At 33.8% G+C, this 17,478-nt stretch overlaps 3 protein-coding genes across 4 annotated transcripts; all 3 read left to right on the plus strand.

The window, feature by feature from the left end:
• The first annotated feature begins 1,100 nt into the window (after positions 1-1,100).
• On the plus strand, positions 1,101-2,624 carry LOC104236009 (pentatricopeptide repeat-containing protein At1g08070, chloroplastic-like). Its single transcript, XM_009789852.2, has one exon. It carries the CDS (start codon positions 1,101-1,103, stop codon positions 2,622-2,624), a length of 1,524 nt encoding a protein of 507 aa, XP_009788154.2.
• A 5,060-nt stretch (positions 2,625-7,684) lies between these two features.
• LOC104236003 (transcription factor bHLH91-like) lies at positions 7,685-10,997 on the plus strand. Of its 2 annotated transcripts, none has more exons than XM_070165740.1 (5): positions 7,685-7,943; positions 8,050-8,976; positions 9,085-9,501; positions 9,738-9,860; positions 10,008-10,654. In XM_070165740.1, exons 2-4 carry the CDS (start codon positions 8,116-8,118, stop codon positions 9,837-9,839), a joined length of 1,380 nt encoding a protein of 459 aa, XP_070021841.1. In that variant the 5' UTR covers positions 7,685-7,943; positions 8,050-8,115; the 3' UTR covers positions 9,840-9,860; positions 10,008-10,654. The 2 variants fall into 2 exon arrangements, with proteins under 2 accessions (XP_070021841.1, XP_009788149.1); XM_009789847.2 differs by lacking the exon at positions 10,008-10,654 and adding an exon at positions 10,690-10,997 and having other exon boundaries at positions 7,686-7,943.
• A 1,584-nt stretch (positions 10,998-12,581) lies between these two features.
• On the plus strand, positions 12,582-16,731 carry LOC104236004 (transcription factor bHLH91-like). Its single transcript, XM_070150542.1, has 3 exons — positions 12,582-13,389; positions 13,907-14,296; positions 16,609-16,731. Exons 1-3 carry the CDS (start codon positions 12,625-12,627, stop codon positions 16,729-16,731), a joined length of 1,278 nt encoding a protein of 425 aa, XP_070006643.1. The 5' UTR covers positions 12,582-12,624.
• Positions 16,732-17,478: the final 747 nt, after the last annotated feature.

Genomic DNA, 17,478 nt, shown 5'->3' on the forward strand with positions numbered 1-17,478 from the left:
ATGGCATAACAATCAAATTACTATTTTGGAACAGTATGTCACTACTTGTAGTACCACCTTTTGTAATGATGTATAAGTATATTTAATATTCTCTGTTAACGGAAAAAAGAAATCAAATTACTATTTGTAGAGGCCAACTTCTCTGGAGTTCCCTAGGAATTTATCTCTCAAATTAAATGTCCAATCTTCTTGTTTTAAGTTGTATTCGTTTTTCTTCGAAAAATTAAATTGTTAGCTGTACTTTTTTATCCTATTATTGTCGACAAGGCATTTAGAAACTTGCTTTTGTTCTAAACACTCTTCACTTTTTCAAAAGATCTAAACATTATCTTTATGTGTGGGACGTTCTTTTGGAGTAACTGTATAATTTTGGATAGATATGATGAATAATCTTCGACAAAAAAAAAAAAAAATAAAAAAAAATCTCCTACTTTCAATTTGTAACGGTTTCAAAATATCAAGTTGATTTGTCTATTATATTAGTGATTGTGAAAGAAATATTTAGGGGTCTTTTGGTGTGATGGATAAGCTAAAATAGTCTTGGAATAAAAATTTACTACCGTCTTATCCCTTGTTTGGTTGCGAATCCTCAAATAAGTTATCCTATGATTAAAAATAGTACCGGGATAACTTAGCTAAGGAATTATTTCAGCCACAAAAAATTTCTTCCCGGCAGAGTTGGTTAAGATTCATGTAAATCCCACTAACGGTAACAGTTAGTAGTTATGGAGCTCAACATCTGAATCCTTCATACTGGCTGTATGCTTTGTGGAACAAGATATCAAATGTTATTACTTTCTGTTACATCCTTAAATGTTAGTAGCAATGCCACTTCTCAAGATCCTTCTGTGTTTCACAAACTCCAGACTTGCAAGTCAACCAAAGAAATAAAAAAGATCCAATCTTCAAACACTAAAATTAGTTCCGTACAGCACACCAAAATCATCTCTTTATCTTCTTCCCCAATACCCTCTAAGGAATTTAGCTATGTCCGCTCTCTTTTCTGTCAAATACATGACCCAGATATCACTCTTTGTAACTCCTTAATGAGATGTCTTTTAAGTTCTAAGTGCAAAGAATATGCTTTACTTGCATTACTAATGCATGTTGAAATGATGCGTAAAGGCTTAGTTTTGGATAAATATACGTACCCTCTTGTTCTTAACGCATGTGTACAGTTACGTGAGCTCAGACATGGCAGATCGGTTCATTCCCATGCGATAAAAACTGGGTTTGCGTTGGATTTGTATGTGATGAACAATTTGATTCGTCTGTATGGTGTTTGTGGGTGTGTTGGGAGTGTTAGGAAGGTGTTCGATAGAAGTCCTGAGAGAGATTTGGTATCTTGGACTACTTTGATTCAGGGGTATGTGGACAACGGGCATTTGAAGGAAGGAGTTGAGTTGTTCTTTGAAATGATTGAACATGGATTAAGGGCTGACGAAAGGATGATGGTCGTTGTGATATCTAGTTGTGCTAAATTAGGGGATTTGAGATTGGGCCAGAAGTTACACAAATATGTGCAGGGTCATAAGTTAAATTTTGATGTGTTTCTTGGGAATGCATTGGTGGATATGTACATAAAATGTGGTGAAACCGATATTGCTCTTAATGTTTTCCGAGAGATGCCAACGAGAAATGTGATCTCTTGGAATACATTAATATCTGGATTGGCTCAGAGAAGGGAGTTTAAACAGGCCTTGAGTGCATTTAATGAAATGCAGGATCAAGGAGTAAAGCCTGATGAGAACACTTTAGTTGGTGTTCTGAATTCCTGCAGCAATTTAGGGGCACTAGAAGTTGGGAAATGGGTGCACACATATATAGACCGAAATCAGATTCAAGTAGCAGGGTATGTTGGCAACGCGCTTGTAGATATGTATGCAAAGAGTGGAAGCATGGACGACGCCCTTAGAGTTTTCGGAAGTATGAATACTAAAGATGTTTATTCATACACATCTGTGATAGTTGGGTTGGCCACACATGGTAAGGCGCGGATAGCACTTAATTTCTTCTATAAGATGCTCGCAATTGGCATACAACCAAATGGGGTCACTTTCGTGGGTGTTCTCACAGCTTGTAGTCACGGAGGATTGGTGGAAGAGGGCCATAAGCTTTTTGCAGATATGTGGAGAGTGCACAAATTAACACCTCAAATAGAGCATTATGGCTGTATGGTTGATCTGTTGAGTCGTGCAGGGTTGGTAGATGAAGCAGTAGAGTTCGTGGAAAACATGCCAATTGAACCGGATGCTTCTATTTGGGGATCAGTATTAGCAGCATGCAGGATCCAAGGAAGAGTTGAACTCGCTGAGCATGTGACTGAAAAACTTGTCAATATAGAGTCTGAAAAAGACGGTACATACATACTGATGTCAAACACATATGCTTCAGTCAGTAAATGGAGAGACGCTTTAAAAGTAAGAAGGGCAATGAAGAAACGGAAAATAAAGAAAGTTCCGGGATGTAGCTCCATTGAACTTGATGGCGTGGTTTCTGAATTTAGGAAGGGTGACAAAGCGCATCCAAGAAGTAAAGACATATATGCGACAGTTGAGCAACTGAAACTTCATTCAATTGGTACAGAGGCCTTCTCAAACGGAAATGAGCCCCTCATAGTTTGAATGGTGCAATGAAATTGGCAGCCTAATCTGTAAATGAAATTTGTCAAGTTGACCTCAGATATCACTTCTCGACTTAAATGGCATGAATTATTTAGAAGCTCTGCCTTTTCTCCTGATAAGGTTTAGAACAATTTCTTTGTACATTTTGCACCAAACATTTTAGTATAGTGAAGTATATTACACATGGATCGTGCACAACTCGTTACAAGAAACTTTAAGACATCATTTGTCTGATCATTGTTGGGATGCACTTTTGCACACCAAACATTACATATATAAGCAAAAGAAATAGTATGTGATATGCAGCTTGCCTTTAGATTTTGAAGGTGAATTAGTTGAGCAGCTGATCCAGTCAACTGCTACTTACCTTTCTAAGCATTATGGTTTGAAATCCAAAATTGTCAGTTAAAAGGTACTATATTTTACATGGCTGAGAAGTCGAAGAACTGGGAACAAAAGTTCAAGTTTCAGTAGAGGTAACATTACCGAGTATTTATGATGTTGGAAAATAACAGGTATCTGGTGGACTAGTGGAGGTGTACGTAAACTGGATTGGAAACAAAAAAAAGAAAAAAGATCTTGCCTTTTGCAAGTGTGTGAATAAACTTAGAGAAGGTGATGATATGTTTATCAGCGCAAACTGTGGAGGTTAATTTGGTTGCTGTGGCTAAGAGCCAAACAAAGATTTCTACACATTGCCTGCACACAAAGAATTCTTGTGAAACAAAGGCAATTGACGTACAAGGGAAGCATTCAGTTAGCTTGTTTCCCAGAGTTTGATACCTGGGAGCTAGGAGTTCAAGGTGGTAGTGCACTGTTACGTATAGGGAAGCATCATTTAGCTTGAAACAACAGAATTAATTAGAGAAAACTCATACGGACAAGACATGAGAGTTACTCGTATGGGGCTTTAATTACTCGTAGATATAAAGTATTAAAATCTACTTCTAAGTTGAGAGGACTAGTTACTTCTAATCAAGTAGGAAAAGACTACCATTATATTTTCTTCTTCTTTGATAGATTTCTTGCATTGTCTAATTCTTTCTGAGTTATTAGTTGTGTTTCGAGTTAAAGTCATTTTAATCCATTTTGCCTATGAGATTATCTTACAAAAGCAATGAGATGATCAGGATTAATTATGGAATGAGAATGCTAACTATGCGGAAGACATAATTAAGTACCATAAATATAAGTGTGTTCTCTCTAAATATACTTTACACTTTTAGATGAGATTGTCGTACTATTTTCTCTAATACTGTGAGCTTTTAGATGAGATTGTCATACAGTTCAACAAACTAATCATTAATTTACCCTGTATATATAACCCCCCTCTTCAGTACCCTCGAGGTTAGACACACTCGGCCAAATTCATGGCTATAGGATTTTATAGTTCAACTACTTAACTAGTGTGGGTAGGCCATCAACCATCAATAGATAATTAATGATTATGTACTGTAACAAAATTGTTGTGAAATATGTTCTGCATTTCCTAACCTCTACATTTAACGCAAACATCCGAAAAAGGGAGAGAGAGAGGGGAGTGGGATTGGTCCATAGCCGAATTTGGTATATTGGAATTTGGATATCCACCTAGCTAATGTTTCATATTATAAAACCTGAAAAAAAAAACAGATTTGCTTTGAAGTATAATTGTAGAATCCTTTTATTATTGGAATATTTTTTCAAGAATGTTCTGAATGTCATAAGAAAAAGGGTCAGAAATGATGATCTTTTGTAACAATGAATTTTCGTTGTCACAACAATACTATTTGATGCACTAATTGAACATCTAGAACGTAGCTTAACAATGGAAGGGCTAAGAAGAGCTAAGAATATCAAGAAAAATAAAAGAAGAGCTCTCTATTTTTTTTTCCGATAAAGGATCCTCTCATTCTCATGCCTTGCAACCCTAGTATGATCAATATCCAGTCGAGCTTTGTATGTTCCCACGAATTTAAATTTGAAAATCAAAATGCCGGTTTTAGTTGTAATATTTCATTATAATAATTGAATAGTTAATAGCCAAACTATAAGATAAATTTCCATTTTCGTACTATAAATTGGTAAAGATTACTGAGGTATATTATGGTAAGAAAATAATTTGATTTGTTTGATATAATTATTTTGTTGGATGGTGAATTTCTTTCTATGCACTAGTCTGTGAGTAACTGCATCATCCAACTTGGCAGTCACAAGGAATGTGTGATCGACCTTTCAGCATATCTATATCCAATGATTGATTAGAAACAGTTGATTTGGCTCCCCAAGCTGTTCCCTAATGTGAAGCTATTGCTGTTACAAGTATGGTTAACAATATGAAATTGTTATTCTATTTTTTTTTTTAATTTTAAATGATTTTTTTTCATACAACAACAACAACAACATATGCGGTATAATCCTACATAATAAGGTCTCGAGAGTATAATGTGTACGCAGACCTTACCCGAGAGATTATTTCGAATAGATCATTGGCTCAGTAAAGTATAAACACAGCATTAATAAAAAGAAAAACGGCGCCTATACATGCATTTTTATGACCATTCTCGAGCTAGTCGGGGCCGGGTCATTATATGGATCCACATTGTTCATCTTAAATGGTTTTTAGTTAATTAAATCGCAGTTGATCACAACTCTTCTTCTTTATCCGAGATTAAATTGCGGGTAATATCAATATATCGGTTCCGTTGTACTTATTAATAATCATCTTAAATTTAATGACCAAATTTCAAGAAAAAATTGGCAACTGCATGTATTCTCTTGTACTCTAATTTGGATAAGCCAATGACGAAAATCAGCAGCAAGTTAGGCCTACAAATTCATACATCAACTTTCCATGATCTCACTTTGAACGGCGATAAACTTGCTCTTAAGGCCCGGCCCGGGGCAAATATTACTAACCAAATTAAACATTTTAATTGCAATTATGGAGGGCAAATATTATAACCGTAAATTTACAGTATTATGTACATAACTTAATTGGGCGAACAATTTTTGAATTTTAAGTTAATTTGTGGGCGTTATGCACATTGCTTTTACAAATTATGAGGGTAGATTTAGTATAGTGTTTAATTTACGCTAAACTGATCAAACCTACCAAGATATATGTCTTACATATATATATTGTTATCTCTTGCTTCATCTCGAAAATTCCATAAACTCTTGGGATACTCACAAAGAGATTAAAACATCAAATTATGTCATATTCAAGTCCGAAATGATCAAGAGACGTCTTCTTCCTCAAGATCAAACGAACTTCTTCACAATCAAATATTTTAAGAAAATCCACATAAATCATTAGGAGTCTGCATCATTCTACTTTCGACAAAATACGGTGCTTAAAACCTCGAATCACAAAAAACAATCCAAAGAAAGGAATCAAGGGAATAAGTAGAATTGTACTCACAATTTATTAATAATATCTCTTGTTCTTCATATTTGTTGTGAATGCAATTTAATTATTTTTTGTATGTCACAAATTTGTTGCAAACAGTATTACTATAAACATTAAGTTCTAAAAAAACAACTTAAATATTCTTCTCCACATATATATATATATATATATATATATATATATATATATATATATATATATATATACACACGCATTACTGCCTAAATATATATTCTGGAAAAAAGTGCCTGTCTGCATAAATATCACTGATTCACTATCAGTTGAAAGTCTGAGTTGTTGGTTTAATTAGTTGGACTTTCCAATTCGCATGGAGGAAATTACTGAACAGTGGGCCCCTGGACCCCACTGTCATTACAATGCTAAACAAAATGTTACTCCCAACTAACAATATCTGCAGAAAATATCACTATTTGCGTGAATGTATAATGTTCTAAATCTTTTTTATTTTTTATTTATTTCTAGCCTTATGAATTTTGTAGTGAAGTTTGATCATATGGCCTATGGGCAGTAATTTTATGCTCTGGCATCTAAAACAAGTACAGAATATGTGCGCATATGTAAAATTTTCTCATTCTTTTGACAATTAAATAATTACTCCTATTCTCCTAATTGCCAATTTGCATAAAATAAGTATCAGCGATTTAGGCCTATTGACCAAACCTTTTTTCTATTATAATATCGTGATAGTGATGAAGTAAAAGAAATGGTGTTGATGATATTTGATAAACTCGTACCTTATTTTATTACATGTATAATTTATCAATTTATATGCAAAATAATTGGCCAAAAAGGAAGACACAAGAAACTAAAGAAGAACTGTTTACAATGCTAGTTTGATTCATATGTCCTATAAGTTTGAGATAAAATGTGTGAGACAATAGACTAATTTCTTTTCTTCCATGGACAAAATTCGATTTAAGTTTTCTTACTAGCTCCTTGTTAACTACGTGAAGGAAAAAGAGACATCTCTTAAAAGAATGGTAAAAAAAAAGAAAAGAGTTTAAGTTAAACAAGTGACAATGTAATAATTTTACCTTATTAATATAATTTAGCTTGTTATGAGAATTACGTTACCATTTTTCTCAAGTTAATTACTAGTATAGAAATTTACATGTAATTACTTCATAACTGACTTAATTGTATAAATAATTTTTTATTTCGCATAAAAATTAGATAAAAGAAAATAAAATAAAAGCCTCTCTACTTGATGGAATAGCAATTGTTAGGGGAAAAAACAGAAAAAGAAAGGTGGGGAATGGGGATGATGTGGTATATATGTTGGACAGGGGAAAATCAAAGGTGCAGCTGCAACAAAGCAAAGTACTCAAATACTTTAAGGAGATTATGAGTGGTCCCCACTGACCTTGAGTTTCTGTCGTAAAATTTTATTTTGTGTCTCGTCCAATTAACACTAGTTGTATGAGATACTTTTTTTGTCTCACAGTTTTGTGGATCCAAATTTTTGTGGACTTACAAATATAAGATTGGGGTTCACAAATTTATAAGACAAAAAGGAGTCACACATTAATATTGTGTGACAAAAAAGGAGCCTCACAAATTTTATTGTGCTAGGCACACAATAAAATTTCTCCAAACTTCCCTTTGCTATGAGGAAATTAAACTGAAGTAGTACTACTGCTTTATATATGTATATTCAGTTTTTAACCCAAAACCAACCAACCAACCTTTTATTTGCCAATCCCACAACAGCATATCCCTCTCTCTTACCCTTTTCAGTAGTCTTTTCTCAAACTTCTTCTTTTCCTTTTTGTTTTATCTTTTGTTGTTAATATTATGGAACTGTTCAACAGCTTCCCTTGTTTTATCTGATGAAGTTGAGCTACTTTCTTGATTCAAAAGACTCAAACTTTTAGTACAAACTGGTCCTAATTGTACCAAAAGTTTGGGTAATGTTGCTTCCTTTTTTCTTCAGAGCTCTGAAGTTTTCTTGAAAATGGTATCTTTATTTACTGCTTTTTATGTTCTTAGTTCTGTTCACTTTTTTTTTAACAGGTCTGCAGGAAAAGTACAACAGATAACCAAGAAAATCATAATTGAGGTGAATCCAAAAAAGAAAAAATGTATGTAGAAAGTGATTGTTTTGATCCTGCTGCCAGTGTGCAACATGAAGATGTTTTTGCCATAGAAGAAAACACATATCAACAAGATGCTGCAGTTGTGGCTGCAGCAGCCTTAGAAATGCAACTTCAGCAGCAACTGAATCTTGAGATGGAACAGTGTTACAATAATACTCATAACAACAACAACAACATGCAAGAATTGGTACATGAACACAATAATCAAGGGTTATCTTGTGATCAATCAAATTGGGGAGAAATGAGTTTTCCACCATACCAAAATCAAGAAGATAATAATAACTTTCAACATGCTGCTCATGACATACAAAATGGTCATGATCAGCAGCCATATCTCCCGACTCCTGATCTTCTCAACATGTTTCCTTTGCCTCGATCATCAATTTCCTTCACAAATACTAACACAAATCAAGCTTCAAATTTATTAACTTCACTAGGCTTACTAGGTGACATTAATATTCCAGCAACAGCAGATGGTGCATCAAATCCAAGTGCAATCTATGATCCTTCTTTACTTCCATTAAATCTACCCCCACAACCCCCTTTACTAAGAGAATTATTCCACTCTTTGCCACATGGCTATGGCTTGAGAAACTTAAGAAGTACTAGTTCTTTCTTTAATGGGTTGGAGGAGAGAGATCAGTTGAGTGGTGCTTTGTATCAAGATGGAGAAGAAAGGCCTTTTGACAATGGGATCTTTGAGTTCTCTGCTGATATGAATGGTATTGCTAAAAATAGGGATATTGGTAAAGATACAAAACATTTTGCTACTGAGAGACAGAGGAGGGTTCATTTGAATGACAAGTACAAAGCTTTGAGGAGTATGGTACCAAATCCAAGCAAGGTATAAGCTCACTCTTAATTTTCTGCTTTAAAATTGCACATCTTTATATTTAATATGATGGCCTATTGATACCCCTACTTTTATTTTGTTTGAAATTGTGGAAACAAGAATGATAGAGCATCAATTGTGAAGGATGCTATTGAGTACATCAATGAGCTAAAAAGGGAAGTGCATGATTTAGAACTTATGGTGGAGAAGAAGAGATGTAACAGAGACAGGATTAAGAGGCAAAAGACAGAAGAAGGTGGTAATTCAATGGATGGTAGTAATGCAAAGCAAATGGATGAAGTGGACCAATCTTACAATGGAAATTCATTAAGGAGTTCATGGCTGCAGAGGAGGTCCAAGAATACTGAAGTTGATGTTCGCGTTGTAGACCATGAAGTTACTATCAAACTTGTTCAGCAAAAGAGAATCAATTGCCTTCTTTTTGCATCTAAGGTTCTTGATGATCTTCAATTGGATCTTCACCATGTTGCTGGGGGGCTTATTGGTGATTACTACAGCTTTTTGTTCAACTCCAAGGTTGTTTTTAATTTACATATGTGGTTTGATTTGATATCTCAACTTATCCACACTTTGAATTTCTGATTTTATATTGTCGTGGAAACAACCTCTTGCAGAAATGCAGGGTAAGGCTACGTACAATAGATCCTTGTGGTCCGGTGTCTTTCCTGGACTCCCGCGCATTGCGGGAGCTTAGTGCACCGAGCTGCCCCTTATACTCAATATCTCCTTATTGTTTTTGTCTTAACATGCAGATTTGTGAAGGATCTACAGTGTATGCAAGTGCAATAGCCAAGAAGCTCATTGAGGTTGTGGACATACAGTATGCAGCAATTGCACCAACTAACAGCTATTAATTAGATCAGCTCTTTCATATGGTAAACCTTCTTCTTTCCTGTCTGATTTAAAGAACCTACTGTTTCTTTTCTTAACTAGAAACACCACTACTTGTGGGCTGATTTTATTAAGATTTAAGAGGAAAATAAAGTAAAATGAATATATAAAGTTGCTACTACTTGGTATAGAAGGAGAGCTTTGGAGCAATGGTAAAGTTATAGGTCACAGGTTCAAACCATGGAAGCAGCAACTAATGCTTGCATTAGAGTAGACTGTTTACATCACACCCCCGGGGTGCGGCCCTTCTCCGGACCCTGCGTGAATGCGGGATACCTTATCGGGCTACCCTACTACTTGGTATATATAGATGAACAATAATTGAGCGACAAAAATTATGGATGTCTCAATGTCTTCTTCCAGTTTCAAGAATTTACATAAGTGGGGCCATGGTATAATGAAGAATGACAAAGACAATTCAAAGAATGAGTCAAGTGAAGATTTAAGAGCTTTCAGTTTCTAAATTGGGGCATGTTTGCTGAAGTACATGCAGAATAGCAGTTGGAACTTGGAGTATATGCACCCTAGTTCTTCTTTATTTAATAAGTATGAAATTTTTTAATAGGCATTTAAAAAGTGTGAGAATGCTTCTTTTTGTCCACTTTTGCAAAAAGGTCTTATTTTCCTCAATTGCTGGACCACTTGTAGTTTGATCCTGATGATACTAAAGTTGTACAAAGAAATGGTATACCTTGTTTTATCTCTTAATTCTTCTTTCTTCATATTTTCTTCTTTGCTGCATGTTCTATCTTGAATTTTATCACCACTGATTTCTGACTGTGGCCTCATATTTCTTGGGTGTGTCAATTGCAGATTTCTAGAGGGGCTTAGAGACATCAACCATAGCGATCCAGGGTACACAAATTGGTGCCCTAATCGGCCAGTGGATGATAGTGTTAGTGTTCTTTAGGAGGAATAACTTTGCTGAATCCATGGAATGAACTAATCAGGATTAATTACTGTCTAACTCTAAGTTTGAACACTTCTTATTTTCTAATAAGGCATATATATGCTTTGGCAACATAATTATCTCTTAGGATTTCTTTACATAGTGTACACTGTAATACAAAAATTCAAACTCCTACACGTACAATATCATTCTGCTATCTTTGCACATGCAATTTCTGCTTGTATTTAACATATATTTTAACGTTCCTACTTTTTGTACATAAAAAGTTCTTTTATACATTCAATGTATAAAAGTTAAACTTTGTTCCTTCAAATTTTGATGAAATTAATAAGGAGCAAGAACACAACAATGACATGTCCCCACACTCAACACTCTTAAATAAAAATAAAATAAACGTAGCTCCACCATCAAATAATAATGCTCTATGTTTATCATATTGATAATGGAAGATGTGGTTCAGAAAACAAAAAAAGTGAAGTCAAAGTGTAATCAAGACCTTTACCCCATTTGAGAGAGACAAGGGTACAAGACGGTATGCAGCTTCCCTGCAAAACTTCTACTATTACAAAAGCTGCAGAAGGTCTGTTTGTCTATATTATATATGCAGTTTACAGTTCTGAAAAAAATCCATATGCAGTTCTTATTTACTTGTCTACATATATAGTGGAGTATTAGCTTTTACCAGTTATTATTAGGGTTTTCCATTTGACACTAAAAGACAAGGCTTGAACCATGTTTCAAATTGAACTGGTCAAACTCCAAACATAAACTAAATATTTAATTTAGATAAGCCAAAAAAGTTGATCCTAATATTTTTATGTGTTATTAGCTTATATGGAAATCTACTTCTAACCAATAAAACAAACGGCTTGCCAAGTTCTACATTTTTTATATATTCACATAATGGGTGATTGTTCAATATCTCCATTTTCCTCTTCCACGTGTCCAATTAATGTAATAGAATTTTTTTTATACTATATAAAAATATACATATTTGGGACTTGGGAGTATATGTGGTTAGAGACAAACCCAACTTCTTAATATGAAGATTAAAATGACTTTATAATATAACCTAAACAAGTAAAACTACCTCATTAGTGCAATAATTTTCAACATCATAATAAGCATAGTAACTTTTCTTTGCACCACGAAATTAAACATTTCACTATTTTTATATGATAAGTGGCGACATGAGAAATTTCTTTAAAGGTGTTTAGACTTAAAAGAAGTAAAAAAAATTCCGACTATGAGTGTTCAATATATGTTATATACATCTAAAATTAATATTTTATTTATATACACAGTATAATTTTTCGTAATTTTTTTACGACTCTTAGCAAAAGGTGGCTTCGCCCCTCGATATGATGGACATGTATCAAATATGAGAATAATACTTAGAATCAGAGAGAATACTCAACAAAATATTTATCTGTTCACCAACAATTTTTTATTTTTTTTTGTATGTAATTATCAACGTAACCAGGACCACTTAAAGAGAAGATAAAAAATATGTACTGCACACAGAAAATAAATGGTTACTACTATTTTCTTTTGGAATTTTAATGGTTAGTTGCAAATGAAGGTGTAGAAGTAGAAACTGCAGTAGGGAGAAATATCATCAGTGGGCCCCTCTCTAATATTTGGAATCTCAGTAACAAACTAAGCCCAGCTGTCCCTAACTGAAAAAGGCCATTAAATAGAGTAGTATAGTGGTTTCCTTATAAGGCCTATCACTACTTTGACGTATTTCCTTCTTCTTTTTTGAACTTTTCTTCCCCAAAACAAGTGTTGATTTTTCAAGAACCAAAAGTACTGCTGTAGTTTTTAGTGATTGAGCAATGTATGCAGAAAGTAGTTTATCTTTTGATCCTACTTCTCAGCAAGATGAAGGGATAGAAGAAAAGGGTTTGCTTCAAAATGATCATTTAACAACTTGTGCTACTAACTTTTCCATGCAGCAGCAGCAGCAGCAGCAGCTGAATCTTGAAATGGTAAATTTTCATTCTACTCTAAATACCAATATTGTCCAAACTGAAAATAGCTTGATTCAGGAATTTGAGCATGAGCATAATAATAACACAGTGTTATCTTATGGTCAATCAAATTGGGAAGAAATGGGTTTCAATCCTTACCATCAACAAGGCCATGAGCAGCACCAAATTAGTAATTTCCCCACTTCAACATTGATTTCTAATAACCCACCAAATTCCATAGCAAACACATCACTAGGTCATTGGGTGGGTTTTCCAACAACAGAATTAGCCTCAACTTCAACTAATCTTTTTTATGACCCACAACTGATCAATATGCCTGTGAATATTTGTACCACACAACCTAGTTTGTTCAAAGAGTTGTTTCGGCTTTCTCCACATGGCTCCTATGGCTTAGGAAGCTCAGGGACTGGCTCTTTGTTTAGTCATGGAGTTGCTGAGGAAGAGGTAACTGGTGCTTTGTACCATGATGCTGGGAGTTTTGATATCAAATCTGCAGCTAGAAAGAGGGAAGGTAAGGATATTAAGCATCATACCAGTGAGAAACAAAGGAGAGTTCATTTCAGTGACAAGTTCCAAGCATTGAGGGCTTTGATCCCAAATCCCTCAAAGGTATGTATATATTGTTATTCACACTACATTTTCTGCTACCTAAATTTGTCCTTAATTTTCTGTTTTCTGTTCATATCCTTCTTTTCATGAAAAAATATTTACTTTACGGACACAGATCTGTAGGCAAATACCAATGAGTCATTTAGCAACAAATCCTAATTTGTTATCTTATTTACCAACTATTTAATGCTTGCATTAGGGTAGGATGTATTTTGCTTGAATGCGAAATGTTTTGTATAGCAGGTTGTCCTCATTTATTTTTTGTTGGTACATTTCGTTTCTTTCTGGGCGTAGTGTGAATTTCGCATTCTTTTATTCTATGTTGTTCTCATATTTTTTGTTGTGTAAGTCTACATGATGTTGGGAATTTCAAGAATGACATATAGAGCATAAATTGTTGTTATAACAAAATTTTGGACTAAAGAAAAAGGTTAATTAACTTGTTTAGGAATCAATTAGTGTACTTGATAGGGTTTAATTTGTTTTGTTAAATTGACATAATTTTTGTGAATACAAGAATGATAGAGCAACAATTATTGCGGATGCTATTGGCTACATCAATATGCTGAAAACAAAAGTAAATGAGCTAAAGAATGAAGTAGAAAAGAAAGAGAGGGTCAAAAGGCAAAGAACAGAAGATGGTTCATGTGGTTTCAAAACAGTAATGGCCGAAGCTGCTGAAAATAATGTGAACATAAGGAGTTCATGGCTTCAAAAGAAATCAAAGAACACTGAAGTTGATGTTAGAATTATGGATGATGAGGTAACTGTTAAACTTGTCCAACAGCAGAAGAGAATGAATTGCCTTCTCTTTGTTTCAAAAGCCTTTGATGAGTTTCAGTTGGATCTCCATCATGTTTCTGGAGGATTAATTGGTGATCACTATAGCTACCTCTTCAACTCTAAGGTACTTAATTCTTCTTCCTTCTATACGTTATGTAGAGTCAGTGAGTTCAAATTAAAGTACTCCATATATGTATGTATGGAGTACTTGATTTGAACCTGCAGAACTCGCTCCCTAATTTTGTACAATGTATACAGATTTGTGAAGGTTGTACAGTGTATGCAAGTGCAATAGCAAACAAGGTTATTGAAGTTTTGGACAAGGAATTGAACATGCACCAAGTTGCAACCTTTAATTAAGTTGGAGTTCTTAATCTTCTTGTTTCATCCAATGATTTCTGCTTTGTAATACATTCTGGTGGGCATAGAGAATGGAATATAACATATTTCTTGAGTTTTTTAAAAGATTTTAATAATTACTAATTTCCATTGAAAAGATTTATATGGTTAAAATTTATGATTACTTTGCATTGAAAAGATACTCTTGCATTACTGAATACTATTCTTTATTCTTTTATCTTATGGCTTCAGCAGGATAATTCTAATAATGAATTTTCGACACTAGGGTTAATCTGCCACTGGTGATATATAAATAGATCAAAAAAGCATTTTTAATTTCCATTTCCATGATTTTTTGCACGTTTTTCCTACTCTATTTCCTTTTCATCACCCCGTTCTCCTAACACATTTCCTAATTGTGTAGCCCTAGCCCATTCAAAAGCACCAAATTTCCTTGTTTGACTTCGATATACATTTGTTCTGACTTCCGCAAAATCCTTTTAGTGTGTTAAAAATATGTCTTTATCTTTATTATATTAAAAAGGAAGCTTTTATACTTTTCTCATGCCCCATTTGGTTCTCTTTTGGTCAACGCGAGTTCACCCGTTGACCATGATTCTACTTATTTTTGGTGTAACATTAATTAAATAAATAAAAGAAAAGAGAGATAAATCTTCCATGAAAACGGACTAATCTCCGTTTTGGTCGGATGTCGATGTACAACATTCTTTAACAATATCTTGTATAGAAATGATGTTACTGGATTATTTCCTTAAAAAAATTGTCAAATATAAAATAAGTTAATAGTTTATTGTGTTTGCACAATATATATTCAGGAGTCGCTAGTATTTGCACCAAACATGTATGATTTGCTTATAAATGTATTCAGCAACAAAATGGGACATTATCTATCTCGGTTTGTCTTCATGATTTGTGTGAAACTATTCCTTCCAATGTATTGTGTGAATAATGAAATGGTTTTAAACTCTTCCACCATGATATAATGTCTTTTTAAGAAAAGGATGTGAGATGCATGCCGCAACGAAGAAATAAAGAGATCCTTCTATTAACTATCGTATAATGATGTAATTGTTGGGTTTTTTGAGTAAAGGGTGAGAATGAAAAACGGAGGGGAAAAATAAAATTTTGAATTAATTCCTTTACAAAGAAACTTTATCCTTCGTCGGATAGGAAGAGAAAAATTCTTGTGCTTATATATAGAAGCTCTTCTAACTCTTCAAGAGTTGAGAAGAGCAAGCATCGCGTCGTTGTCGTCACTTAGCTTCGGCTTCGAATTTAATAGTAATTTAAATAATTTCTACCGAATAGACACCTTGTTAAATGAAAGTCATTTTTGCACATGTTGGAACTCAACTTCGTTGGTTATAAATACAGAGATCCTCATTTTTCAGACACCGAAATCTGCAAACACTCTCCTCTCTCTTCTGCATTGTTTCATTATTTTCTTCATGGGAAAAAGTAAGCATCAAGTGTGATTTGCTCCGCCAATTGAGTTCGTTGATGTTCTGTGATTTGTAGTGCCACTACATAGAGTAGTTATTCCTTTCTATCCTGAGAGAAATTAATTCAAAACCTTGAGCAACCGTGAGGGGATTAAATTCTTTAAGGATACACAAGCAACTTGTGGGCTCAAAATTATTTTTTTGTTTCTGTTTATTGCATTATGCTTTATTGCTTCTTTGATTTTTCTGGTTTTGAACATGGTTTACTAACAATATATTTTCACCTTAACTTGTACGGTAACTCTTATGATTTATTTCGGTTCGATGTTATATGACACTCTATTCCCAAAAAAAAGAGAGAGAGAGAATGCTCTATATGTAGTCAACTAACTTTTAAAAGCTTTTATTAGCAAAAAGAGAAGAAGAAAAACTTTTAAGCTTTTCATTTTACGATGATATGATAATATAGACGCATAAATTTCAAAATGTTTAAGATTACAAACTCCTCTAATTCTTTCTTTATTTCTTCAATTCCATTGCTAACACCTTCGCATAAATAAAACGCATATACTATTAGTTGTTTAGTTTGATGCAAATATTAATTCTTTCCCGTATAACTTTTCATATTTTACAGGTTTCATCTACGAGGATAATTGCCAAGCTGGGGAATAAATCACAGATGATCTCATCTGAAAGGGAAGTGATCGCCACTGATTCGCTTGAAAAAGACATGTACAATATTTGGAAAATGACATAAATTATTTTTTTTTAAAAAGGAATTTTCTTGCATAAACTACGGAAAAATAAAATATGGGAATTCAAGCTTTGTTGTAAGGTTTTTTAAAAATTTCTTGAGGATATCCCGAAGTCCCACCACGCTAACCTTCGAGATAAACAATATTTAAGACCTATATTTATACACATTTTTACCCAACTATGTTCTAGAAAGCAGGCTGCTATTCTCTATTGAAGGTTTTAGAATCAGATATTATTTAATACTACTATTTGGAGTCATAATATGTTACTAGAATTGATCAACTTTGTGACAGCTACTGCATTGACAACCAAGTTGACAAAGTTGTTTGCAATTTTTAAAAAAGTTCTTTAAGTAGAAAACCTCTTCTTTTTTCTTTTTTGTCTTTTTAATGTGAAAAAGGTTTAAATTTTGTTTATATGGGGGATGTCTACATCATAAAATCCATTAAGAGGAAAAGTGACGTCTACTTGATTATCTTTCTTTTCCTTGTTTTCTTTAATTTAAGTTTTGATACAAAGTATATATTGTTTACCCACCATGAAGGAAACTACGTAAGAATTAGTGCAAAATTACTACAGTAAGGACATTTTGATGGTAAGGTTTTCAACTTTAGTTGCTAAGACGAGCTCATAAGATCTCAAATATATCGTTTTATTATCTTTGTTCATTCCTTGCTTAGATAGGATGGCACCTATTGGGTTTTCCTTTAATTTAATTACTACTTCTCTCTACTGGTGTTTGTTCTTG

This window comes from Nicotiana sylvestris, chromosome 1 (assembly GCF_000393655.2).
Source record: "Nicotiana sylvestris chromosome 1, ASM39365v2, whole genome shotgun sequence".
NCBI lineage: Eukaryota > Viridiplantae > Streptophyta > Magnoliopsida > Solanales > Solanaceae > Nicotiana > Nicotiana sylvestris.